Here is a 26,031-nt window from a genome sequence, read left to right as displayed (position 1 = left end):
CACGGCCCTACCGCCACCTCAAGCAAGGGAAGGGAGACCAGGGCTGGGGCTACAGCTCGGCCACCGCCTCCGCACCGGCACAGCAACAGCCTCAAGCGCCCCGCCGCACCCTCCGCCGCAGCCCCCGCCGCAGGCCCCGCCGCAGCCCGCGGCCAGGCGCCCGGCCGCCCACCCGCTCCCACAGCTGCGCCAATCGCCCCACCGCGCAGGCGCCCACCGGCTGCCCCCCTACGGGGCGGGCAGGGCCGCGCAGGCGCAGGGGCTGCGCAGGGGCCGCGCAGCGCGTAAGAGCGGTGGCCGCCCGCTGCCTGCCCGCGCGTCGCCAGGCTCCGCCTCTCGCTTTTCTTTTGCGTCGCCAAGATGGCGGAGTACGACCTCACCACCAAGATCGCGCACTTCTTGGACCGGCATTTGGTCTTCCCACTGCTGGAGTTCCTTTCCGTCAAGGAGGTACGCGGCTCTCCCGGGGGTGGGGGAGCCGGCCGCGCGGCTGGGGAGGTGGGAAGGTGGCGGAGAGTGACACCAGATGCCGGTGCCTTGCGTGGGCCTGGGCGCGCCGCGGCCGCCTCCTTGCTCAGGCGCTGCGCGGCCTGGCCCGGCCTGTGAGGCGGCTGGGCCTCGGCGCCTGAGGGCGGGCCCGGGGCTCCCGCACCGTGCGGGGGGTCGGGCCGGCCCTGTGGCGGGGTCCGGCGGGCCTGGGGAGCCGCGCCTCACGCAGGGCGGCTTCCCGGGCCGCTCGCCTGCGCGGCACAGGGGAGCGCCTCTTTCCCCTTCCGCGGATTCGGCGAAGTTTCTTTTCCGTATTCAGGGGAGGGAGAAGTAAAATGTCTCCCTCGCAGCCCCGGCTCACTTTCTCGCTCGCTCTGCGGCCGCGTGGGGCAGCCGGCTTGAGCCAGCGCCGCGGCCGTGGGCACTCGTGTTGCCCCCTCAGCCGTGGGCGGTGTGGAGGCTTGTGTCAGTGTAGGTAGTATTGCTAATCAACTTGAATTTTAAACCGTTGTCATCACGAGTTTATGTTTAAAGTGTAAGTCCCTTCTAGTGCTGTTCCTGTTGGTCGTTTTATATATATGGTTAATTAAATTACTGTAAAGAACCCACTAGTGCTGGAGATAACTTTAGACGAAAGTGTTACCAGTCTGTCTGAAGCACTCATCTGATCCATCTTAAGATGGAAACAAAATGTGTAAAATTATATAAGCTTTGAATTTGAAATAGGTGGCGTTTGAGGTTTCAGAAGTGAACCAATTAAGCAGGCATGTGTTGAGACAACTTGACCTGAACACTTCTTGTGTCTAGTGTATGGACTTGGCTTGATGCCTGTTATGTTGGCGGTGTTTTTAGTATTTTGACATTTGTAAATCAGCTCAAGTTAATTAAATAACTATTTTTGTAATGTTGGTCTTGAGGAATGTGATGTTTGGAGTGGAATTAAACTTTTGCTGGTTCTGTGTCCAGGATGTTCATATAAGTGGTGTGGTGAATTGAAATACAACCTTCGTGCAAATGTATATTTGGGGTATACTGTGGTATACATATACTGCACCTATGTCTTGGAAAACATAACAGCAGTTTACAACTCATAGTTAAATTATGGGGTAGGAACTGTAAAAAACTATTTGACTAGCTTAGAAGAAGACTGCTCTAATTACACAAGCTAAATTAAACTTACTCTTATATTATAGATCTAAAACATATTTTAGATTGATCTGTGCTACAATTAAATTATCAGTTTGATCCCGAGTATCTTCTGAGATCACTCTGTTATTCAGCTAGTCTGCGCTGTTCAGCATGTCATTTTGTAGAAAGTATTCACTACTTTGAAAGACAAATCTGACCAAAGTTATTTTTTAAAATATATATCACTGTTGTAATAGGAATTAATATTCCTGTTAAAAGAATAGTAGTCCAAAATGCTTACTATATTCTGACTGTGAAGTTCCGACATTTATAACCAGCCAGAAGTTGCCAGTATCTTGCCAAGACCGGAAATACAGAGAGGCTGTGTAGTAAGCACTCTAAATAAGAGCTGTGAGATCTAGCAAAGCTGTGAATTTTGAAGTTTAAAACAATTGTAATTGGACAAAAATCCATGAATAAACTGTGCCATAAAGGTAACTACATAATAGGAATTGGAAACTATTTAATAATATTCAGGTATTATAAACAGATTTTTTTGTTTCAGATTTACAATGAAAAAGAGCTACTCCAAGGAAAACTGGATCTCCTTAGTGATACCAACATGGTGGATTTTGCTATGGATGTGTACAAAAATCTTTATTCTGATGAAATTCCACATGGTAAGCTGCTCACTTAAAAATAAAATTTGTTTTACAGCCTTTCTATCTAAAATAATATCTAGTGGTAATTTGCTATTGCACTCAAACTCGAATACTGTTTAACTTTGGCCTTAAAGAAAGGATGTGTAATATGAAACAAAGAGAATCCTCTAAACTTGAGAAGTTTTGGTTTGGTCTCTCTGGATATTAGTCTTTTGAGTGACATCTACAGTATTGCAATGCTGATTTGGTGATTTCAAGCACTTTGAAGGGTATAGCCTGATAGTTACACTTGGTTTACATCTGTCAAATTAAAACTATTGCACAATGATTTGGGGTTATTAAACTTTAAAGCACTATATTAAGACTAGATTTCCATTGTAAGTAAATCCATTATCTGTTTGTGGCTAGTTTTTATACTTTGAGGTACAGATTTCTTGAAAACAGGTTTTCTTCACTTCTGTTGACATACAAATTGCTGTTTCTCTGGAAGAAAATAAATGAGAATTTGTACTATAATGAGTATGAAACTTAACCTTTTATTGTCTTCTCCATAACTAGAAACTTTCCTGTAACTTATTAATTTCTATCTTCTTGAGGAGTGTTGCAGAGGTGAAGAAATTGGAATATCTTGCTTTCTCTAGTTTCTATCCTTCATGAGATTTTTTTGAGTTTGTGTTTGGGTCCCCTCCCGCCTCCCCCATTGTTCCTTTTTTTCTGGGTTGTTTTTTTGTTTGTTGGTTTGATATGTTTTGGCTTTTTCCTTCCTGATCCTAATTCTTGAATATACGCTTTCTTCCTGTTTCTCCATCTTTTTTTATTTTGTGGAATTCCTCACCTGTTTCTAAACTAGTGAAACTATGGTCTGTCTTCCCAGCATCATGGGAGGAAGAAGCTCAGGTGCTTTTATGTAGTCAGCTACAAGAGCCAACTGTTCTTATAACTCTGGGTCTTACTCTGGTGGGTTTTTTTAGGCTCTTTAAACTGCAGTGTGGGCAGTTAGCCTCTTTGGAAATACATAAAGAGAACTGATAGACTTACGGATGTTACATTCAGTGTTTTGGCCAAATCTTTGATATGCTGGCATTATATGTTGTTTGTGGGTATGTATGCAGTGATGCGGGGGATTGATAACAAATAATGAAAACCAGAGGTTTTCACTTTCGTACTCTAAGAAACAGTTGTAATGATAGCTTCATCTTTAGGTTACTTATTAGTTCTACTGATTAAAAAATGTTAGACCATCTCAAGGCTGTGTTTAAAAAAAAAAAAAAAAACAACCAAAAACAAAACAACAAAAACCACCACACGCAACCAAAAAAAAAAACCCCCAAAACCCCTCACCAAAGCTAAATATGTTTTCCTCTTTCATTGCTGGCTCTAGCCTTTCTGAACTGCTGAAGAATAATATTGCTGTTATTAGTAGTAAACAGCACAAGAAGTAACAATCCTAGCACGCTTTCACAAAGTAACTAGTCTCATATCTTTAATAATCGGATTACAGCAACTTATTTAAGCAGGTTGCTAAATGTGTAATTTCATCAGGTCATAGCTGCAAGTAAATTTAATGAATTTGGTCACTGGGAGAGCTCACCCTTCATATAGTCCAACAATTTCCACACTTCTAATGTTTTTCTTGCACTCTTTTGAAACAATCTGAAGTTGTTACGTCACCAGTTTGGAAAGATTTTTTTGGTGTGGTTTGATATGTGGCTTTTATTCAACAGCACAAAATTAACAGAAACAGAGGTAATAACTTTTACATGGAGTCAGTTGTTAAGAGTACTTGCACAGCTTTCTATGAAAAGGTCTCTGAAATCATTCTGGTGTATGTCATCTTCACGTATCAGTGCTTATCAGCACGTATGTACAGACAGGTTTTTTTGTTTGTGGAATTGCTGGCTTTGTTAGAATTTTAAGCTGATTTCTTTTTTTTAAGACCTCACTGTTTTAAGTACTCAGGGCTAAGTTCACTTCACTATTATACTTAGAAATGTTCCTGCACAATTTACAGTTGCTTTCGTCTTCTCTTCCGTGAGATTCAGGCTAATTACAGAGCCTGGAGATATCATAGGAGAACATTTTTGTACTCTTAGTAAGTCACCTGAATGTTCTTTCTTTCATTTGTTTCCCCTTCCTCTTTTATAATCTCAAGATTCATCTGAAGTTGGAGATAATTTCTCCTTATTGGAAGGCTTCCTATCAGGCAAGTCATTCTTAGGCTTAGGTTGGGTCACCATTGTGGTGTTAGTCACATTGAACCTCCTTTTCAACTATATGTAGTCAAATCACAAAAGAAATGCCTAAGAGGTTCGCTGTGAAATTGAGTGTCCTGGTGTGTAGCTCACTTTCCTGGTTTCCTCCACACTGTTCTTTCTTGGGACTTGGTCTTGGCTTCTCTGATTTGGTATGTTTCTTGGCTCATATAGCCAATATTGGGGTGCTACTATTGTTTTGGTGGGGGTTTTTTTAGTTTTTTTAAAGCATATAGTTGTGTTCTGTATTTTAACTGTTCATTTTATTGGACTATTTTTTATTGCACTGGTAGCACTTGGTGAAGAAGTTTGGCTCTGTGTGAAATAGTCACCCTAAACCTGTTAGTTCTGTTTCCTAACAATTTTTCTTAAAAGGTTTAATGTTCTAATTAGCATGCTTCGTGTTCCAAATCTTAATTTTGCAGTTTGAGCTGCTTTAAATTCTTCCTGCCAACTTTCAGTTAAGTATTCTAAAAATGTTCTTTCAGAACCTGTTCAGTTAGAGAAAAATCAAATGTTAGTGGTATAGCACTGTTCGGTTTTTTTTGAATAAGTGAAGTTACTTAAATGGTTGTTTCTCCCTTAGTGGAAGCCTGAAGATACCCTGTGTAATACAGATTCTACTCCAGCCATACCTGCTCTTTAGTGGCTTGATGAGAACTCCACACAGGAGGAAAGGAACCAGATGCTAGAAACTTTTTATTGAGTTAATTAATTGTTAGATATCTCTGGTTTTGTGACTTGACTGAGAGTACAAGTGAGGTAGGAATTGGGAAGACATATTCAAATGTGCTGTCAGCACCATCTCATTACAGGTTGGTTTCTGTAAAAACTTAAGGCATTAAAATAAAATCTTTTTTGTTTGTGTTTAGCTTTGCGTGAGAAGAGAACAACTGTTGTTGCACAGCTGAAGCAGCTTCAAGCTGAAACTGAACCTATTGTCAAGATGTTTGAGGATCCAGAGACTACAAGGCAAATGCAGTCCACTAGGTAATTTTTTAATGTAACTTCTGAGAACGCCTTCTCTGTACCTTTTGGATGTTGATGATAGGAATGCTGTCTGTGTAGCAATGGCAGAGACAGATATTTTTCTTTCCAGCCAATGTTTAAGTGATGCTTGTGGTCGGGTAATCGTAATTGTTGGACTCAACTTACTCTTTTCAGTGCTTTTACCTGCTGCACACAAGGCATCTCTGTTGTCCATAATGTTTATGAATAGACTCTGGATAACCGATATTCATCATTCAGTGAAGTCAAATCACAGCCAAGACGGGTTTTGAGGAGGTTTGGGGGGGTTTCTGTTTGGGTTTTTTTGGGGGGTGGGGTTGTTTGGGGAGTTTTAAAGGGAAATACGGGCTGAAACAATGCAGATTCTCTTTTAGGAGGTTTTCTGCCCACTCTCTCTTTTCTACTTTTCACAGAAGATTTTGGAGTGCTCTCTGTCTTAGTGTGTGAGGCCTGGTGGATAAGCATTCTTTTAGCCTCATAGTGCACTTTTTTCATGAGTCCTGGCCTTCCCCCCTTTATCCTCCCTCATCCACCCAAACTGGCCAACTTGTTGGTGTAAGATAGTGCTCATAATAATCTTTTTAAGACATACACAGTTTCTTCTCACTTTGCTTGCGAGAGTAATTGTAAGTGAATGTCTGCACATTGTGTCTAAGGTCTACAGGAGTTCTATGGTTAAACTCTAACTGGGCCCTGTAGGAAAGAGTTCAGCTGTAGTCATTGGGGACATAACTGTGCAACTTCAACAGAAGGGAAATAGGTATTTGTTTAGTGTAAATAACTGCTTTTTGCCTTTAAATAGGAAGCATTGTAATTACAGTTGTAAACGTTTTATAAACTCTGGAAAATTAATTAGATCTCTTCTTCAGCCTTACTTGCTCTTAATACTTCAGATAGAGCATACCACATCAGGTGAAGCATCTATGGCTTGACTTGAGTTTGAAGGTGAAGCCTGTACTTGGATTTATTGTTGGCAAGCTTTATGTATCTACTGATACAGAAGACAGTAATGTTGCTTCTGGAATTTCCTTAGAAAAATATTGAATGCACAGACTTTTTTTTTAGGTTCTGCACAAACTGCAGAAACCTTCTAAATGAGGTGTACCTTTATTTGGGAGCACCCCTGCTGAAGAAGATGGCTCTGTGAAGGAGGAGGAATTGATTAGAATTTACTCCTTGTTTGAAGTACAGATTACCATCCTTTTTTTCCTTTCCTCTTTTAGCCAAATTTGCTGAGAAACCCAATTGACCCTTTTGGTTTATGTTCTCTCCACTCTGTGCATTAGCTTTGGTTTTTATTACAGTCTAACGTAGAACTTGATCAGTGCAGAAATGGTGAAGGTGTAGTGTAGAGAGTCTCAATGTGCACATGAAACAAGACATCAGTAGAAATCGTTAAATCTGTAAATCTGTTAGCTTTCCAGCACTTCAGAAAAAGCTGGGTTTTTTTCTGTTTTAATATTGTCATAATGTACTTAAGCTTCTGATTTACTGTAAAAGCATTGTTAGGATAAATAAGCCACCTCTGTATCTGATTTCAGCATAGATACTTCTCAGACAATTATCTTAAGGAAAAGGAATTACCTTTTTTTATGACTTGGGTGGTTATGCAGAACCAGGAACCACTCACAGTTTTGGAAGATAGCTTTGAAATCTTGAAGTGAAAGGCTCAATTGCCATTAGTTAACTGCCTTGAAGTTACTAATCGGGACTACCTTAAGCTTAAAGAAAAGACTTTCTGATACTATCACAACTCTATTCCGATCTAATTGAAATTCTGATCCATATATGTAGATCTTGTTCAATTCTTGCTTTGCCTCTAGCCAGTTTTATAATAACATTTGGCCTAGGGAAAAAAATTACCTTGTTGCAATTCTAAGTATTAACATTTCTTGGAAAAGTGTTCTGTTACTTGACCTTGATTGCAGAAGTTGGGAGTTGATCAGTAGCACATACTCCAAATCAGAAATGCCCTGTTTGGATATAAGGGATGCAGTCAAAAAATGCATGGTATAGAACTTGCCTAATGCTATAAAATACTAGTCCCGCTACTCACATCCAGCAAGTTTTGTTTCAGAACTAATGCATTGCTGATTTTTTTTTTAAATTAAAATATAAAAAACTTGTTTTTAAAACTTCATACCTTAGAAATACTAGTTTTGGTTATTGGTTTGACAGAAGCTCTAATCCACATTGTTGGGATTATACAGTAATGGAAAATAGGCAGACTGACACTTTTCAGCCTGATTGACCCAAGTATAGCATGCTTTGGATGGTAGAAAGCAAATTTCGATTCTTTGGCTTTTGTGCATTTCTGCAGGTCATTTGGAATCTGTATGAAACTTAGAGCTGCATATTATCAGGGCTTTAGGTAGTGGTTTTTAATCTGTGACAGTGCTGCCTGGAACATCAAAGTCTAGGAAGTGGCAGAAGATGATATGTAAAGGAGACTTCGCAAGTGTAAGTTCTCTCAAGGATAAGCCAAAATATTTCACTTGTTTGCTATGCAGCTGTTAGAGGACATTGACTTTAAAATTACAGAGGAATAGTTGGTATTCCTGATCTTTGAAGTATCTTCCACTGGAAGAAACCCATGAGATTGTTTCATTGCTTCCGTATTACTGAGGATTGTCGTCATTGGCTGCCTTGGCAATGTGCCATTTCCCTGTAGAATCTTATACCATAAACTAATTAAACTCATGGCTTTGCAGTCAATTGGTTTCAGGGTAAATGGAGATATTTTTTTTTCGCTGTGTACACTTTTACTGCTTTGTCCCAAGAGGAATTTATAGCTTGATACTCTTCTCTGTGGTTAATTCTTGAGGGGGGGAGGGGGAGGGAGGGAGGGTGTTCTATCAAATATGATGGTTCCATGAATTGTCCCAGGATGTCTTTACTGCATGATTGGTTGAAAGGTGAATGTATAGAAGAGATGTAGTGGGAGGTAGCTACAGGTATAGAAGCATGCCCAGGGCAGTGGGAGCTGGAGAACAGAAAAACTTGACTGCCTTTCTACAATACAGAAAGAATTAATGACCATACAATCCAAGTGCCAAATTGGAAATACTTTACTGCTATTTATGTATGTGAATTCAGCTGTGGTTCTAGTTGCCAGATGACTGCAGCCAAATTTGTATGGAATTCTTACTGTATTGAAAAGCTAGTGTGCTAAATTTCACTCAAAGAACAGATCAAGATCTATTGCAGATTGGAAAAAAAATAATTCACTAAGTTAATTATTATTTAAAAATAAGTATCTGAAATCCTGTGGTCGTTTGTAGGAGACTTACTGCTGGTAGAGAATTTCATGCTTGCCTGCTGGAGACTTGAACTTGCCTTTGACCTAGACAGTGCTGTTTATTCTTTTATTATCTGTGTTGAATTAAAAAAAGCTTCAGAAATGTGATCACGTGTGAATTGGATATTTAGAACTTACTGAGTATGATAATTTTTTTAGTTTTGCATCCTGCAGGCGTTTGCTGTGGTAGAGAATTTCTTGTTAATCACTGTGTTCCAGTGCTAATAGTGAGATGAATTTCCTTTCTACTTCTGTTTTACTCTAGTCTTTGCTATCTTTTTTCCTATCTTCTGCTGAATTCCAATTGCATGGCTAGAGTGACTGCTGTGAGAGTGCAGGTGAGAGTGGGAAGAGCTCTACAAGAGGATTTAACTTTCATGCTGAAAGCAAAGAATGCCATCAAATTTAAAACCACCTCCCACCCCTTCTTAACTCTAGTTACTGTTGCAGGTGGCTTTCTTTATTTAAAACTATAATTTTTAAGGTTTTTTTACACTTCATGATACTAGGAATAGTTGGCACACTGTTTCTGCAATTGCTTTTGCACAAGTGGAGGAGTATTAAAATTTATATTCCAGGTATTTTATTTTTAACAGCTAAAGGTTGTCTAGTATGTTGCATGGTGACAATCTGTTTTTAAAAAACAGTGGGGTTTATCTTTTTGTTACAGGGATGGTCGGATGCTGTTTGACTATTTAGCTGAGAAGCATGGTGTAAGTGTTTCAATTTTTGTATCTGAATTCATTTCTAAATATCTCCACCCAACCTCCCTCAGTAGCTTTGAGCAATTATGGACTTGCATTTTGGCCTGTCTTATGTGAACATAGCTAATAGACAGAATTCCTAATGCCAGTATATTTTATCTGAATACTTTGGAGTTTTGTATAAAACAAAAATAAAGCTGGAATTTAATGTTAACTGCATCCTTGTAACTAAGATGTGCTTTACTTGATAATGCAGAAATCTGCCTTTTTTTCAACTATTGGTATAATTTTTAATTCAGTGGCATGAATTAAGAGAATTATAGTTTCCTATTGGCTTTCCTGTGTACAATGTCTTCAAAGAACCTAAGACTTAAAATGTTACTTTACTATTAAATTGGCTTGTAACAGCATGTTTCTCTTTTCCTAGTGAAGAAAAATGTTTTTTGTGTTCCTCCTTAGTTTAGGCAGGAGTACCTAGACACGCTCTACAGGTATGCAAAATTCCAGTATGAATGTGGTAATTACTCAGGAGCTGCAGAATATCTCTACTTCTTTAGAGTTCTGGTGAGTTTTGGGTATTTGTTGGGTTTGGTTTCATTTTGCAGTTTGTTTGGTTTTTTAATGGAATACTTAGACCAGTAAGTTGTATGTATTAATCTTCAAAATATAATTTTTTGGAGCTTTTTGAGACAATTGCTCTGCACCAAAGAAAAGGTAAAAACAATTGCTAATAATAATCACAGACCATTGTCCAGCAATTCTGGTATTTTCATGCTGAATTCAGAACTGTCCTTTAAATTTATGGTAACATTTAATTATGGAATACTACTGCTTTCCTCACTGTAAATGTATCCTGGAAAAAAATACTTTTTTAAAAAAGTAAAATGAATACTTGTTTTTGTGCATAGATACAATCAACAGCAGGTGGATTGAATGTAATTGGTGGTAATGGTGAACCGCCAACTTCTTATCTGAACTCTCATCTGTCTTCTCTTGAATTTTGTGATGGATTTAAGAGTATAAGTCGTCTGCCTAGGAAATATAAACAGCCTAAATGAGAATTGTAGAACCAGATCCATCGTGTCTGAAGCAACTCTTTTCATGTTGTTGTAATTCATATCATTTGTAAGTGGTGGGAGAGAATTTTGAGAATGAAGGTTTAGTGTCTTGTAAGAATCTCAACACAGTAAATTTATTGTTGGTGGTCAGTGAATGTGCTATTTTACTAACAAATGGAAATTTAAGGTAACTGCTTGAAAATCCAGATACTGTAGCTGGAACAGCTGCAGTATCTGAAGGCAGTTGTTGTGAATAGTGAACTGTAAGTATGTGATTTGGAACCAGCACTGTGCATGTGAACCTTCTCAACTAAAAGCATCTGCTAAAGTGACACCTTGGTTGCATGGAAGGTAACATCTTCTAAACCATGTATCTTTCACGGATATGTGGAGTGAATACTGAAAATGTGTAGTGGTTCCTGTGCTGAGGTTTGTTTCTTGCTGTCTAATTTTTAGTCCCATCTAAAAATATCATTAACTTTCTGAAATACTGCTAGAGTAAATAACAATAATGCTTGTGATTGACAGTAAAGATTCCCAATTTTGCTTCTTTAATCAGAATAGGGTTTAAAGTAGGAATGAATTGAATTCTTAGTCTAAATTTTGATGATAAAGCTGACTCTAGTGTTGTAGGTGCATTCTGTGTGCTGAGAGTGGAAATAAGTTACATATGTAGGTTTTGGGGCAGCTGCCCTTAATTCTTAGTGCCTTCATTCTGGGCTTAGCATTATGTTCTTACATGTCAAAGAACTAATTTCAAAAAGTGAGTACTGTTTTTGTGCTGGTAATGTCTTGGTATAGGAATTTTGTTACTAATTCTAGTAGGAGAAGATTTGTTTAAAGTTCTGTGTGATGAAACATAATCCATGAAAGAGCTATTGTATCTGAGCTAAGAACAGAATTTGACACTGTGAATGACCTAGCGTAATTCATTCCTGTATAGAACTAACACAGCTTGACCTTAGTACTACCCTTCCAGGAAACAGATATACTACTGCAAAGTTGCAGTTCTACTGGACATTTCAGTAAGATGTATGCCTTTTGGCATGGCATTAGCAGAAAGAACTTGGAGTATTAGCTTTTCCAAAGTAGTTACCTACTATCAGGAGTTCTTCAGGAGTCTGCTTTGTAATCACCTTGTTTTAGTAGTTTAGAAGCATTGCGGGGGGATTTAAACCAGTGTGCCTACTGGGGCTCAGCCATTTATTTTGTTCTTGTTTTAACTTAAGCTGCAGCAGCATGAAGCTTTATCTTACTTTGACAGGACTTTCTAGTTTCTACTTCAGAAGCTTAACTGCTGTTTATTCTTCTGTACCTGAATTACTTTTAAAAAAGTACTTCATTTGTAAAGATAGGGCCATGTAAATTTGATATCTTGTAAATTAAAAATACTGCCAAAGATATTTTTCATATTTTTAAAGTAAATAAAAAAAAAGCAACCCACCAAACCCCAGGAGTATGACTTTGTTCCTGTTCTTGAAAATAGGTTCCAGCAACAGACAGAAATGCTTTGAGTTCTCTGTGGGGAAAACTGGCATCTGAAATTCTGATGCAGAATTGGGATGCAGCCATGGAAGATCTCACAAGGCTAAAGGAGACAATAGATAATAATGTAAGTAAAATCTTGGTCGTGTTGGTAGTATTCAAGTTCTATTATGAATCATTTGCAGCCTTGTTTAGGAGTAGTTTATCACCTTTTCATTGGATACTTCCTTCATAATAGTGGGAGACTTAAAGTACTTGTGATGAAAGTAGCAAAGTTTCCTTTTTCAGATTACTGCTTCCCTTTTACCACATTTGGAAATGTAGCCAAAAACTTTAAGGTATTTCCAGTAAACAAAAAAAACTAGCCTCAAGGATGAGGCGAGGTGTCATTGTGTGAAATATTTTGCTGCTTATATTTCAGAGTTGTACTGTTCATTTTCTGTAAACAATAAAATGCATGTAATTTAAACTATACTCTTTAAACATGAAGATAGTACTGATGACACAAGATACAAGACAACTTGTTTTTATAACTAGTTTTCAGCCAATTCAGCTTCCTCACTAGCTCCTGAGTTTGGATGAGCACCAAGAACATGAAAAGAAAGGGAGGGGCTGCAGTACTAATTCAGAGCAACTGAAGTGATTAAGGACTTCTCTATCTATCTTCCTTTCTGCTTATAGGGCTTCAGTGGCCATATCTGAAATGTGAGAGTTATACTCTCCTGAACCAGAATCTTGAAAAGGATGTTTGGTGGCTTGGGTTTTTTCTTGTGGATGCCCCCTGCCGCCACCCCCAAATAATTCATTATCTATGTGATAGATAACTAATGTTAAGAAACTTCTCCAATTTTCTAATCTTTATGAACCTATATGGTTATAATAGACTACTGAATTAGAGTTATTCGTTCGACTCTAGTATTTTTTTTTTTATGGAATCATAGTTGTCCTCTTTAGAGTTATTGTTACTTGCTATGTCAGTTCATTCTCAACACATTGCTTTGCAGGCTGTTTGAAGTGCTGCTGAAATTTGGACCAGATACAGATACTTAGAGCTGAATCCTTATTTGTGCATTATCAGCTGGTTTAAATGAAGACTCTTGTTTCTGGGCTGAAAGTGGTTATGGTGTTTCCTTGTCTGAGAGTGTATGGCAAAAGCTCTTGTGAGGCTTTAGAAAGAGAGAAAAACTGAAAAGCTACAGAGGCAAAGTAGTTTGTCAGATCACAAGAAGAGGGAATACAAGAAATAAAATTCAAAATTCAAAAAGGAAGTAATAATTTACGGTAGCGTGGTGGTCTTTGTTATGGCAAGAGCATAGCTTTTGGTTCGCCAGAATACAAATTTTGGCAAACAACTTAGAATACAATATTGGAAAATATATCCTGGTTATAACTTTCAGTAGACTTATTTTTTTAACAGATGACAGGTTAAAAACCTGGAGGTCAAACTCAGCCGGAGAGTGGTAACAGCTAAAAGGAGGCAGTGGAAAATCATAAATTTTTGAACAATTACAGGTTTCAACGCATTAGTGTTCATGCAGACTTTGTGTTTTATTTAACTTAAAATGCTGTTATGTTTTCTTCTAGTCTGTCAGCTCTCCGCTACAGTCTCTTCAGCAAAGAACATGGCTCATACACTGGTCTTTGTTTGTGTTTTTTAATCATCCTAAAGGGAGAGACAATATCATTGACCTATTTCTCTATCAACCGCAGTAAGTTGTGTTGTGCTATGTTGGGGTCTTTAAATCAGAATGAAGGCAGATCTTGATTATGCAAACTTGTTGAACGGTTTTCATCCTGAAGCTTTTGGAAGTTCTAATGACATTTTGAATATTTTTCCCAAGCCTTTTTTTGAATTTTTGTGTATAATCTGTTTCTCTTCATGGCTGTATTTCCCCTTCAAGGAGAAAGGATGGTGAAGTAGGAAGAACCAGCTCTTTTTTTTCTGGTGCTTCAGGTGAAGTGGGGACAAAATAAGTAGTTTTGCTAGACTACAAACTCCTACCACTTCTTTTCTAGGGATGTGGTAGGCTGTAGGGAAAGGTATTCTTCTAGTTTGATATTACAAAACATATTTAAGAAGAGTTCTTGAGGGAAATTTGAGAATAGAAATGATATTTGAAGCACTACAGACATTTTTAGGATTCCTGGTAGGTCTGGGAGTGTAGAACAGCTTAACACTGAGAAATTATTTGTAAGCTTTGTTCTTCTAGTACTTGCTTGGAGGTAATGTATTAGGATAGGAGAATAGTACCAAAGAAAAGCAGTGGAATTTTTCCACGTGTTCCCAGTAGCCTGGTAATCTGTAGCAGGGGTTTTTGTTTCATAGTGTATGTGTTAGCTTGGTTTCTAATTTTTACTTTTCACTTAAATGTGGGCTAATTTATTGGACAGTTGAACAGGAAAGTTGCAGGCTTAGATGATAGTATAAAAACAGACTTTCTGTGGTTCTGTGTGCTCCTGCAAAAACTCCTGTTGTGAAATCAGTGTAGCTGATGGCTTAGGCCAGTGTTGACCTAAACTTAGTGTATGGACTGTTCTTTTGCAGTGCTAGCCCCTTTTCTTCTCTTCCTAGCACACTGCTGCCTTCTCTTCCCATTGTTTTCCTCCCACCTCACCCTGTCCCAAGAGATGATCACAAGATGAACAAAAATAAATCATCCTTCTATATTTGAATAAATGGTCAGTCACAAGCCCTGGTATTGCATTGCTTAAAAGGCACTTAAGATATTTAGCATGACTACTGTTTTGATGAAAAATTGCATTATCTGAACTTTGTCTGTATTTCTTTCTAGGTATCTCAATGCAATTCAGACAATGTGCCCACATATCCTCAGGTACTTGACTACTGCAGTCATAACAAATAAGGATGTTCGTAAACGTAGACAAGTGCTGAAAGATTTAGTCAAGGTTATTCAGCAGGTAAGGACTGAATTAGCTGGTATTTCTGTTCTTTTGTTACTGAGACTTCATAATAACTTGCTTCTAATAATATGCCTGGTTTAGGACTTCTGCTTATGTATTTTGGTGTTCACTTTCTCTCACTGAACTAAGTAATCACTGTGAAGTAAAAGGCATGTCAGTTAGTGGCTGGACAGAATAAATTTTTTCCTCCTTTCATGTCAACAAGCAAGGAGTAAAATCGAATATGCACTCCATTTTGCTTTTCCTGTATGATTAAATGCAGAAAACTCAGTGACACGTGTGAAGTGACTTCTTAGCCACCCCACAAGGAATTGTTGTATGAGTAAGGGATCTTGTTTACATTTCAAAACCACTGAATTGTGTGCATTGTTCTGTGTTCGTGTGCATTTTCTTGAAACTGCTTCTGTTGTCATAGTTTCATGATGGTGTAGACATGGACAAGAGCAATAAAAGAACTGTGCTTGATAGCGATCAGGGAGTTACGGCACAGATTATGTGCAATCAGCATGCAAGTTTGTATACAAGCTGTTATGCTTCAAACAATAATAACATACATTGTGAATAATAACAGCATGACAGGCTAGCAATCAATTATATCCATGCCAAGCATTGATGTAACTATATACAGAGCACAGTCAATGCAAAGATCAAATTTTAAGCATATCTTAAGCTGGTTTTTATTTAGCATTAGTGTTAACTAGTTTATACTCCGTATGATACTTTTTGTTAAGTGTTAAGACTTTTATCTTAAGCAAAACCGTGAATTTTGGCATTGAACTTCTAATGTAATATGAACTTCTAATATTAGAAGTAAAGTAACATTTCACAACTATTTTGCTTTCTTTTGTCTTGTACAATTGGTGTGAATAAAAAAGGGGTCATTAGGTTGTTCCTTCTGAAAATACCAAATTTGGCTTTACTTTTGAAATGCCTGATAAGAGATTTATTTCTTGGTACTCTTCACTATACTTCATTTTATTAAATCATGAAGTGGTAGAGGTTTTGTAGTTTTGAAAGCAGATCAGACAGGATAACTAGCAACTTGTCTACATAGCAAAAACAAAGCATTGAATGAAGTGCTCTGTCAAATGTCATATGGTAGGCTGATTGCTCTACTAGAGGTTGCTGATATGTGCAATACCTTTGTAAATATTGAACTGATAGGTAATCTGTCTGTGTCTAAATTTAGAGGTGATCAGTCCAAGAATTTTTTTTTACATGGTGGATTTTAATTACATTAACAAGTGCAATTTTGATGTAAAAAAACCCTTTGCCTATAAGACCTAAATAATGAAAGTATAAATGCACTCCTCCTGGGGAGGAAAAGTAACTCCGATCCAGAAGAAAAAAATACCACTCCTAGTAATTCCCATAGTCTGCTGATCTTGCTCTGTGCTAAAGCAGATATTGACAGATACTGAGTTAAACTGTCTATGAATGTGTGTTAGAGACACATCATAGGATGTTTAATTACATCTTAATTTACACAAATGTGTGTAGATCTAGTGTTGTTCCTGCCTTGTAGTTGAGAAAGTTGAGTAATTCCTGTAATACTAAAATAAATTCAAGTATTTTGTATACAGGAAGTAGCATTATTTGTGTTAGCTATGTTGTCCATGTAAATCATTCAACTTCTAAGTATGGAGGATTTGGTGTTGCAGTAGTCTTTTGAAATTAGAATTCAGGAAGACTATCTGTTCTATATTTTAAGAAATTTGGGGGTTTTATACAGGACTAGCTGTAGTCTGACACTTTTCTAACCCAAAGATTGCAGCACTAAATGCTGCTGGTGAAACTATACTTCTGGTTGTTTAACCAGACTATTGGAGGGGGGAAAAAGCATATTTATGCACTTTTGTGGGAGGAATTGGGAGGTTTAATTTATTTTTTTATGATGATGAATGGACTTGCTTATGGTATGAAATTACGGTTGAAGAATATAAAGAATGCTAGAATGACCTTGTGACCTTGATTTCTAATACTGTTCTAATTTTTTTTTTTTGCAGGAGTCCTATACCTACAGGGACCCTATCACAGAGTTTGTGGAATGTTTGTATGTCAATTTTGATTTCGATGGTGCACAGAAGAAGCTGAGAGAGTGTGAAACAGTAAGGTTCATAACATTTATAAGAGTTGTCTTCCTTTAAGTAAAAATCTCTAAAATTCAGTGGCCCGCTAATTTATTTAGGTAGTGTTTGATTCCATTGCCAATACTTTCTGATGGGCTTTAATTCATGCATGTAGGAGGATTGTAGTGGTATGGGGTTTTATTTAAGCAGTTCTAGAACAAGAAATGAACAGGTAATTGTGCATTTGGCTGAACTTCAGCTTTTCCATTGCTATTTGAGAAGTGCTTGAAGAAAAGCTTGGATTTGCCTTTAGTTGTGAAAGATGCTGCATCCTGGAATTGCAGTGGTGAAAAATAATGTGAAATAGCATTAGGATAGTTAAATACATATTCTTGGACTACTACGGACAGCTGAAGATACCCAACACTTGGGTTGACTGGTGTAAAAGTTAGTGTTTCTAATAGCTGAACACTAGTACCAATTCTTACAGCCTCTGGTTTGGCTTTCCTTTCACTAGTATTAGTCACGAAGTAAGTTAGAAGACTTATAATGTTCACTGCATAGGGCTGGTGGTCCTGTAATCTGAACTTTATAAGCACACTTGCACTACTGAATAAGCTGGTTTGCATCGTAAAGAGAATGCTGATCAAATTAAAGAGTGAAAGAAGAATCCTACAATATGAGTGGGGAGTTCAACTTTATGTACTGGAGGGGTCTTCAGCAGAATTATGACAGCAGTAGACCTTGTTCTCTTGAGTCAGATCTCAGTGATCTTGTTAAGATGCGATTTTAATTTAGCAAGCTTCAGAACAATGAAAACTTCTGCTATATCTGTAGCTTTTTCTCCACATACTGGAATATACCAAGAACTGTTCACTAATCTTGCTTGTTGATGGTGTCTGCCAGTAAACTACAACCATGTTTGTTCTCAGCATTCCCTTTCTCCTTATATTTGCAGGTGCTTGTGAATGATTTCTTCTTAGTGGCATGCCTTGAGGACTTCATTGAGAATGCCCGTCTCTTTATATTTGAGACTTTTTGTCGCATCCATCAATGTATCAGCATTGGGTAAGATAACTTCTTAATATGGCAGTTCAGAAAAAGCAGTCATGACTGACGGTTTGACAAACAGTGTAAAATTTAGTATAATATTCAGTCATCAGATAAAACAAACATTATTAACTAAAGTCTAATTGGATAGTGGCCTTTCTAGTTTCATTGCTTTAACGTGATGTACTTAAATTGAAACAATTGTTTTTAAAAGTTGAATTCTTTAGTTAAAGTGGTTAACTTTAAAACAACCTCTCTACCACCCTAGCCCCCTAAACAAGCAGTGCTTTCAAGCCAAAACTGTGTTGTGGTGTCAAATTAGGTCTCTACTAGATGTAATGGGAACTTTCATACCCAGCATCACCAAAATCCAGGTGTCGTCTTAATTTGAAGCGAATTCCACACATACTGATACAGAGTAGTAATATTAAGTAAAGACAGGTTGCAAATACAGCAATTGCTTAAATTTATATTTTGTAAATGCAGATAGCCTTGTCTGTCTTATAGCTGTGTTCTTGGGAAATTACTGGAATTGTATTGCTTTATTCATTACTTAAATAGAAAACAATAGATCTTATTCCTTGTGGTACGAAGTGATCTGGCTGTAACAAAATGTTCTTGTTAGCAATGATGTCTGTCACTTGGGCAAATATTTTGTAAAAGACGACTTATGAGTCAAGTCCATTGCCTCTTTTGTAAAAGCTAAGCAGGAAGATGTTACACATGCTTGAGATACCGTTCACCTTGGCCTTTGCCCCTGTTCCCCATACTTCCACATCCCTTAAACTCTGAATGCTATAAAAATCTCCACGGTAGGGAGCAATGAAGAGATTCTTGAGACAGCAGAAATCAAAGCTGTTAAATGATTCTGTGATACTACGGTTTAGGTTGGAAAAGACTCTTAAGATCATAGAGTCCAACCATAAACTTAATGCTGCCAAGTCCATCGGTAATCATGTCCCTAGACTGCCACATCTACACATCTTTTCAACACCTCCAGGGACAATGATTCCACCACTTCCTCGGGCAGTCTGTTCCAATACTTGATCACCCTTTTAGTGAAGAAATTTTTCCTAATATCCAATCTAAACATCCCCTGGTGCAACTTCAGGTGATTTCCTCTTGTCCTGTTGCCTGTAACCTGGGAGAAAAGACTTGACACCCACCTCCTTAACAGCCTCCTTTCAGGTAGCTATAGAGAGCAGTAAGGTCTCACCCCGAGCTTCCTTTGCTCTTACCAAGTCCAATGGAGTCTTGTTATCAGCTTGCATCCAGAGCAGATGTGTGCATCTGGTCTTTTGAGGAAGCAATTTAACGCTGCTTGACTTCAAAAGAAAAGGACTTGGGAGAAAATTGTCTTTAGTTTTGCAAGCTTGTTGAAGCGATTGCTTTTTCATGGATAGGTATAGCTGAAAAAAGGACAAAGATTCTTAGCGCTTCTAATCTCTGTTCACTGGGTGACACATTTGTCTTCAGTGCATTTGGGAAATATTTTTTTTATTCTTTGTGTCAGGTTAAAATAGTCAATGACTTTAAGTGTAAAAGGCAAACAGTGAATTTGAGCATTTTAATTAGCTGTGGTGTATTGCGTTTTAAGCATAGCCATAATAGTAAACTGAACTAGGCACTGTGGGCAAAACTTTTCCATACTTAATGTTAATTTTTATAAGGGGGCTAATATTTATTCAAAACCCCTTTATCCCTACATGTGCAGTACTCTGCCTAAAGTGATTTCAGATGAAGTATGTGGAAGAAGAAATGTAAATATAGCCCTCTTAGGGATGAATTTCTGGGGAATGTGTAAGTCCTGATAGTGTCTTGCTATTTCCTATAATTTTTTTTTAGTCTGGTAAATACTGCACATACTAAAGCACAAGTTTTCAGTGAACCCAGTTGTTTAAGCTTTTTTAACTAAAGATGTCTTTCTGAGAAGTTTGCTTCTTTGATCTGGCTCTAATCAATGAGCAGAGTCTGGAAGATACATCTTAAGTATGCTTTAAGTCTCTCTGTCAAAAGATACTGCTAACAGTGTGGGTTAACATACCAGTGATTCATTATGGCAAAAATAATAAGCTTTATTTAACAAGTCAAGGTTTATGGTAGGTGGTTATCATTTGTTTAATGTTTATTACTTATTTTACAGTTCCTATTTTTGTGCTGTATGTGGTTATTTCAGCTTAAAGTACAATATTCTAGTTGGTTCTCCTTATGTCCGATTCATAAATATATAAGCATTATAGTGTGTTTAGAAGCAAGTGACAGACTTGAGTTGAGACATATATTTCAGATTGACATGGATATTCCTACCATGTGTGTATCACTTCAGGTAGTCGTATGTGGAATCAATCATCAGTAATGAGATTCTTTTCAGTAGTTCATTGTGTTTTAAATGATGGACGTAAGCCTTAATTTCTGTGCAAACTGTAATAATCAATAGATTTGAGCTGAAGTTGGGCGTATAAGGTTTTCTTAGTGCGTATCAGACTTGGTTTTAAAGAAATTTTGAAGCCAGTCAAAGTGCTTTTAATTAAACATTTGAGGCATAGTTCTTGCATTTCTTTGTCCACAAGTGATTTCCACTGGTATTCCTGGAATTGAAAACTAGTCCATTTTACCACGGCGCTTGATAAGTACTGTTTAACTATTCAGAACAAATTTGAAAACAATTAGTGGGAAATCTGCTATTCTTTATGTTAAATGGGAAATAGATGGCTCATTTAATGTTTTTTTTAACTACTCGCATCTGTTGGACCGCGGACATTTTTCCAAAGTATGTAGTTGCTTTATCAGTTGTAACTTGAAAATTTATACATCCTGAATCATCCTGCAATAGTTTACTGTTTGAAATATCATGTTTAACAGAGAATAATAGATGAAATTAATTCAGAATGTGTCTTGGTTCATTTGATATGCCTGTATTTAATTGAAGAGCTGAATATGCTTTATTCTTCTATATATTTTAATTCTGTGTGCAGTACAAGATAGGCTTGTTTACTGAATTCCACACATCTTCATATGTAAACTAGCCTTTTAAGCAAAGAAGTTAAATAACACTTGCTCCCTAGCACGACCCAAATAAGTGAATCTCCTTTGTTTTAAAAGGTAGAAATAGTCTAAACAACTATTTTTGAAACTACCATTGTAAAACTAGCCTTTGAAATGACCTGTAACTTGAAAAGGTTAGACAGTATTCTTTAATAAAATTATTTCATTATAATTTGATGATTTTTGTTGGATTATAGTGGGGATCTTTATAAACAATGGTCATCTCGAATACAGCTTTTCTTGCTTCCGTTCCTTGGCATTAATGGTATTAATATGTATTTGTAAATCTGAATGTGTCACTATTACTTGAACTGTAAACATGTATGGGGCTGAGCTGTAGCTTGTGTCTCTTGAGAGTATTAGATACTGATGTTGACAGTGCAATAGGAGAATGGTGGTGTTTGTTATGTATCTGTACTCAGGATAGATCTTCAGTGCGTTTGCTTTGGAAGGATAGAGAATGTTTTTTGGCAGTATGTGTTGCTTTACCAGGCAAGTACCTCCTCCACGTTACACCTCCAGACACTTGGAGTGGTGCTGGCCACTTCAGTGTAGTGTGCAAGGAGACCCTAAAATGGAGTCCAGTTGCCACAAGTGCTGGAATAAGATCATTTTTTGCATCAAAAGTGCGATAAAGTTTTAGGGTTTTTGATAGAGATACCTGTTTCTCTGAAAGATAGTTGTTGCTTGATAACTTCTGTTATTTTATGTTAAAATTTTAAATCCATGTAACTCTTAAAGCTAGAAGTTGAGAAAATAGTTTTTTATATTCCTTCTTACCCTGTCATTTTCAGTCTCAGTTTTGTAAGCTTTCCAAATGCGTGTGCAGGAAGAAAATACCTGTACAGAAGTGTGCAGCTTCTGTCATGTAGCTGCATATATGCTGTATGTTTGTTCATATAATCTTTCTTTTAATTTAAAAAAAGGTTACTGCTACAGAAGCTGAGCTAGTAAAACATAGACATAATAGGAAAAGATAGAATTACCTGCTAGGTGATACAAAGCACTGCATGGTTTCTGGGCTCTTTCATGACCTCTAGAACTCTGTGCCCTCTTCCGCTCCAAGTACACAGGGATTTTAAGTTAAGGAAAAAGCAAAATACAGCTGCTGTACATTGGAAGGGACCCCTGGAAGTAATCTAGTTTAATTCTGTGTACCTAATTAAAACTCTGAACAGGGCTCACTGCACTGTTCCATTATGCTACTTAAGGTCTTGTCTGGTTGATTCTTGACTGTCTCTAAGGATAGAGGTTCCACACTTCAATCCCATTGGTAGGTTGCTTAATCCCCAGTATAGTGGCAGTAGCCATTCTTGTGGTCATCTGTGGGAGGAGTGATTTTATCTGACTCCTATTGATGCTTCTAAAAGAGAAACACAGGAATTCCCTAACACACCCCCTGCCACGTTCTTTCAGTTAAAAATTACAGTTTCAAGTCAGGTGCTTAATATTACTGAATTGGACGTAGTAAAGCAATTTGTAACTTCTTCCTATTGAAATAGTCATCTAGGAAAAATAAGACATCTGTTTCTACAAAAATTTACATCCCTGATATCTTCTGTTCTCTTACCTGCATTAACTCTACAATTATAACTTGAGTGCAGATTAGCAGTTACAGTGGAACAGGAACAACTGTGGTTGGATTTTACTTCCCCTTTACCAAATTCCAGATAGTTTGTTACAGAGTTGTTGTGTCATTTTGCTGGCAGTGTAAAGCCAGTATTTTATGTTACTTCGGTTTTCTTTCTACTCATCTCACTTCATGTTTGTCTGTGACAAAAAATGGAATTTACATTTTAGTTGGGAGAAGGGTGAGAGATCAAGAACATACAGGAGAGAAGATTGTATAGAGATGAGTATATAGATAATCTAGTCAGGTAGACAAGCTAATAATTGATAGATTATGAAGTATTTGCTTGACACCAGTAATTGTCAAGAGGAAAATCACTTTTTCAAGTGGAGAAAAATATGTTTAAGCAAGATCCTTTAAAATGGTGAGAAGTTGACCTCTTGTGCAATGCAATGTAGCCAGCTGGCGCTTTGGTCATTTCTGTAGCTTTTACCTCCTATTTGTTACCTCAGTCTGAAAGCTGATGGAAGAATGAGGGTTACAAATACCTTGTGTGAGCCAACTGCCAGCAGGAAACTAAAAGAGTTGGCTGGAAAGCCACAGGAAACACCATCAGAAGGAATTACACTTGGACAAGAGCACTTGTTTCATTAAGAATTTTCACTTCTCCATCCTCCCCCACCATCCCTTCTTGAAATTGCAAGAATTTTGAGCATAGCATATCTGTCTGTACCAAACTCTCATGTCTCTTGTTCCTGAAACTTCAGACTGCAGTTTATTGCCTAACACTTTCCTGAACTAATTAGTCTAAACTTTCTTGACTGCTAGCTGGATTTAAGTAAGAATAAAAGCAATACAGTTGTTCTCTTTATAGTGACAGTTGCTGTTTTATGTTGTGGTGCGATGACTTAATTGACAATTTTCCAAAGAATGTTAATGTAGACAAGGTTTAATAAGAATACATTAAAAAAAAAAAAGCAAAGGTCAAAATTTCAGTGCAAGCTGATGTAGTTCAGAATGAGTAAGTGTATACTTCAGGACATAAATTCCTTATTCACAATGTCCCAGGGTGGTGGGAGATGTGCAGGAGTTCATGTATGTATCAAAGCCATTTCAGTCAAATGAAAATATGCTTCCCATATATGTGGTATTTATCAAATACAAATTTTGGACTGTGCCAAAATTTTTGTTGGTTTAACTTGTATTCCTTAGTCATGTTTACTGACATCAAAAGGTAAAATAAAATCCCTCTGACAAGTCTTATCTTTTAGTATGTTGGCAGATAAACTAAATATGACTCCTGAAGAAGCAGAAAGATGGATTGTCAATCTAATTCGAAATGCGCGATTAGATGCCAAATTGGATTCAAAGCTGGTAAGACTGTACAGATGGATCCAACTGAATTTGCTGATTTTTTTTTTTTTTAAATGAAACTTATTTTGTTTTGTTCAGGAAATTCTCACTTCTGCTGTTTGTTTTTTCTTTGCCCACAAAGTCTGGTGGACTTCATTCTGTTGTGATCCTGTGTGAAAAATGACCCATGAAAGCTCTGAAAGCAGAGCCTTAAACTAAAGGCTTATGAATTTTGAGTGGTGGTTAAATTTGCTGTATTTTTGTTGTGTTTTAGGGCCATGTAGTCATGGGCAACAATGCAGTCTCACCTTATCAACAAGTTATTGAAAAGACCAAAAGCCTGTCTTTCCGTAGTCAAATGTTGGCTATGAACATTGAGAAGAAATTGAATCAGAGTGGTAGATCTGAGGTTGGTATAAGTTACATTTTTCTCAATTCCTGCTGTCTTTTTTGCAATATATTTAAGTATAATTCTTAACCTGTTCCTCTTAATTCATCAGAGGTACCTAGTTCTAGTTATGACACCAGGAATTAAATTGAAAAAGGTTTATTTTCTTATGGTGAGCTTTAGACAGTGGTTCTTGTTGTCTTCTCACCTTTCTCCTCATGACTAGGTATTCCTTTGTCGTTGTTGTTGCATATCTCTTTCTGTTGTCATTTAATTATCTACTTTTAACAGTTTCCTTTGCCACCTGAAAAGGGCTAATTTTGAAAGGTGCCATTTATGAAAGCATTATTACTACAAGTACAACCCACTTGAAAAAAGTATCTATAGATGCATGTATAGTATTGAGAGAAGAGTGAATGATGCTTAAGACTGGAACATGAAGAAGTTGTGCAAAACCCTAATGTTAACCTCTATATTCTCCAGTATTTTATTAAATGAGTTTTAAGTAGAACAAATGAAAAATAAAAAAAGCTGGTAAGATCATCTGGTTTTGCCTCTGTCCACCTTGAAATATGGAAAGCTTTGAGAGGAAGAACAGCAGTGTAAGGTTGATGACTGACATAATTAAAAAAAAAAAAAGCCACCTAAAACCAAACCACACATTAAAAGAACTTGGAAAATTTTAGAAGTTTTATTGGGCTTTCTCACTGCTTGGCCGAAACAGTGATGGGAGTTGGACAAGCAGTGGTGCATTAGTTTATTCCATTAAAGGGAAGTCAGGTGAAACTTACATGATACTACTTTCTTTCAAAAATACAGCTGCCAAATTATTTTTATATTTTGGAATCTTGTAGAACTTTTCCTTTTTGAAACTGCTAGCCTGGAGGACTAAGGCTATACAACTTAATTACAGCATGTCTTTCTGCTATATCAACACTTGCTTTAAAGTTAGAGGGTATCCTTCACTAATGCTATTCCCACTTCATAGCCATATAACAATATTATAATTTAAGTAATTTCTCATAAATGTCAGCAACCAAGAGATAATAGTAATTTCTTTTCTACTAATCCTTATTTATTGATATTTTTTTTTAGGCACCTAACTGGGCTACTCAAGACTCGGGCTTCTATTGAAATCCTGCAGAGGGGGCGGGATTCAGTTTTCATTTGACTAAAAAGCACATAAATATGTAACTTTTTTGAGAAAAGGTAATTATGTATCACATCTAACATTATTTGAATAAAATTGGCTACTTTTAACAGTCTGTGCATCTCTCTAACTTAAATAGATAATTATCTTGTATAGGGTCTTTTTCGCATAGTGGTGTTCTGAAGCATTTTGGATCAGAGTTTGCAAAATTGGAAATGTCAGTTCTCCTGGATTTGTCTCCGAAGGATGTTGTTGTTTTCAGAGCTGTGTACAGTTTGGAAGTGGGTGATTAGTTAGTTATTATCTATTGGAAATAGCACTTGAAAAAAAAATTAAAAGCGGATGGTACAAACAAATGGATCCCCACTGAGCATTTGGCCAAAGCAGAACCTTATTCTGT

At 37.3% G+C, this 26,031-nt stretch overlaps 1 protein-coding gene across 1 annotated transcript; it reads left to right on the top strand.

The window, feature by feature from the left end:
• The first annotated feature begins 319 nt into the window (after positions 1–319).
• EIF3E (eukaryotic translation initiation factor 3 subunit E) lies at positions 320–25,741 on the top strand. The gene is made up of 13 exons (XM_040586199.1): positions 320–450; positions 2,183–2,297; positions 5,404–5,521; positions 9,508–9,550; positions 10,001–10,105; positions 12,086–12,211; positions 13,669–13,793; positions 14,877–15,003; positions 17,013–17,114; positions 18,034–18,143; positions 24,012–24,114; positions 24,368–24,502; positions 25,577–25,741. Exons 1-13 carry the CDS (start codon positions 361–363, stop codon positions 25,613–25,615), a joined length of 1,338 nt encoding a protein of 445 aa, XP_040442133.1. The 5' UTR covers positions 320–360; the 3' UTR covers positions 25,616–25,741.
• Positions 25,742–26,031: the final 290 nt, after the last annotated feature.

Source organism: Falco naumanni, chromosome 3, assembly GCF_017639655.2.
Source record: "Falco naumanni isolate bFalNau1 chromosome 3, bFalNau1.pat, whole genome shotgun sequence".
NCBI lineage: Eukaryota > Metazoa > Chordata > Aves > Falconiformes > Falconidae > Falco > Falco naumanni.
The sequence above is the reverse complement of the archived record's forward strand: the minus strand, read 5'-3'. Positions and strand labels throughout refer to the sequence as shown.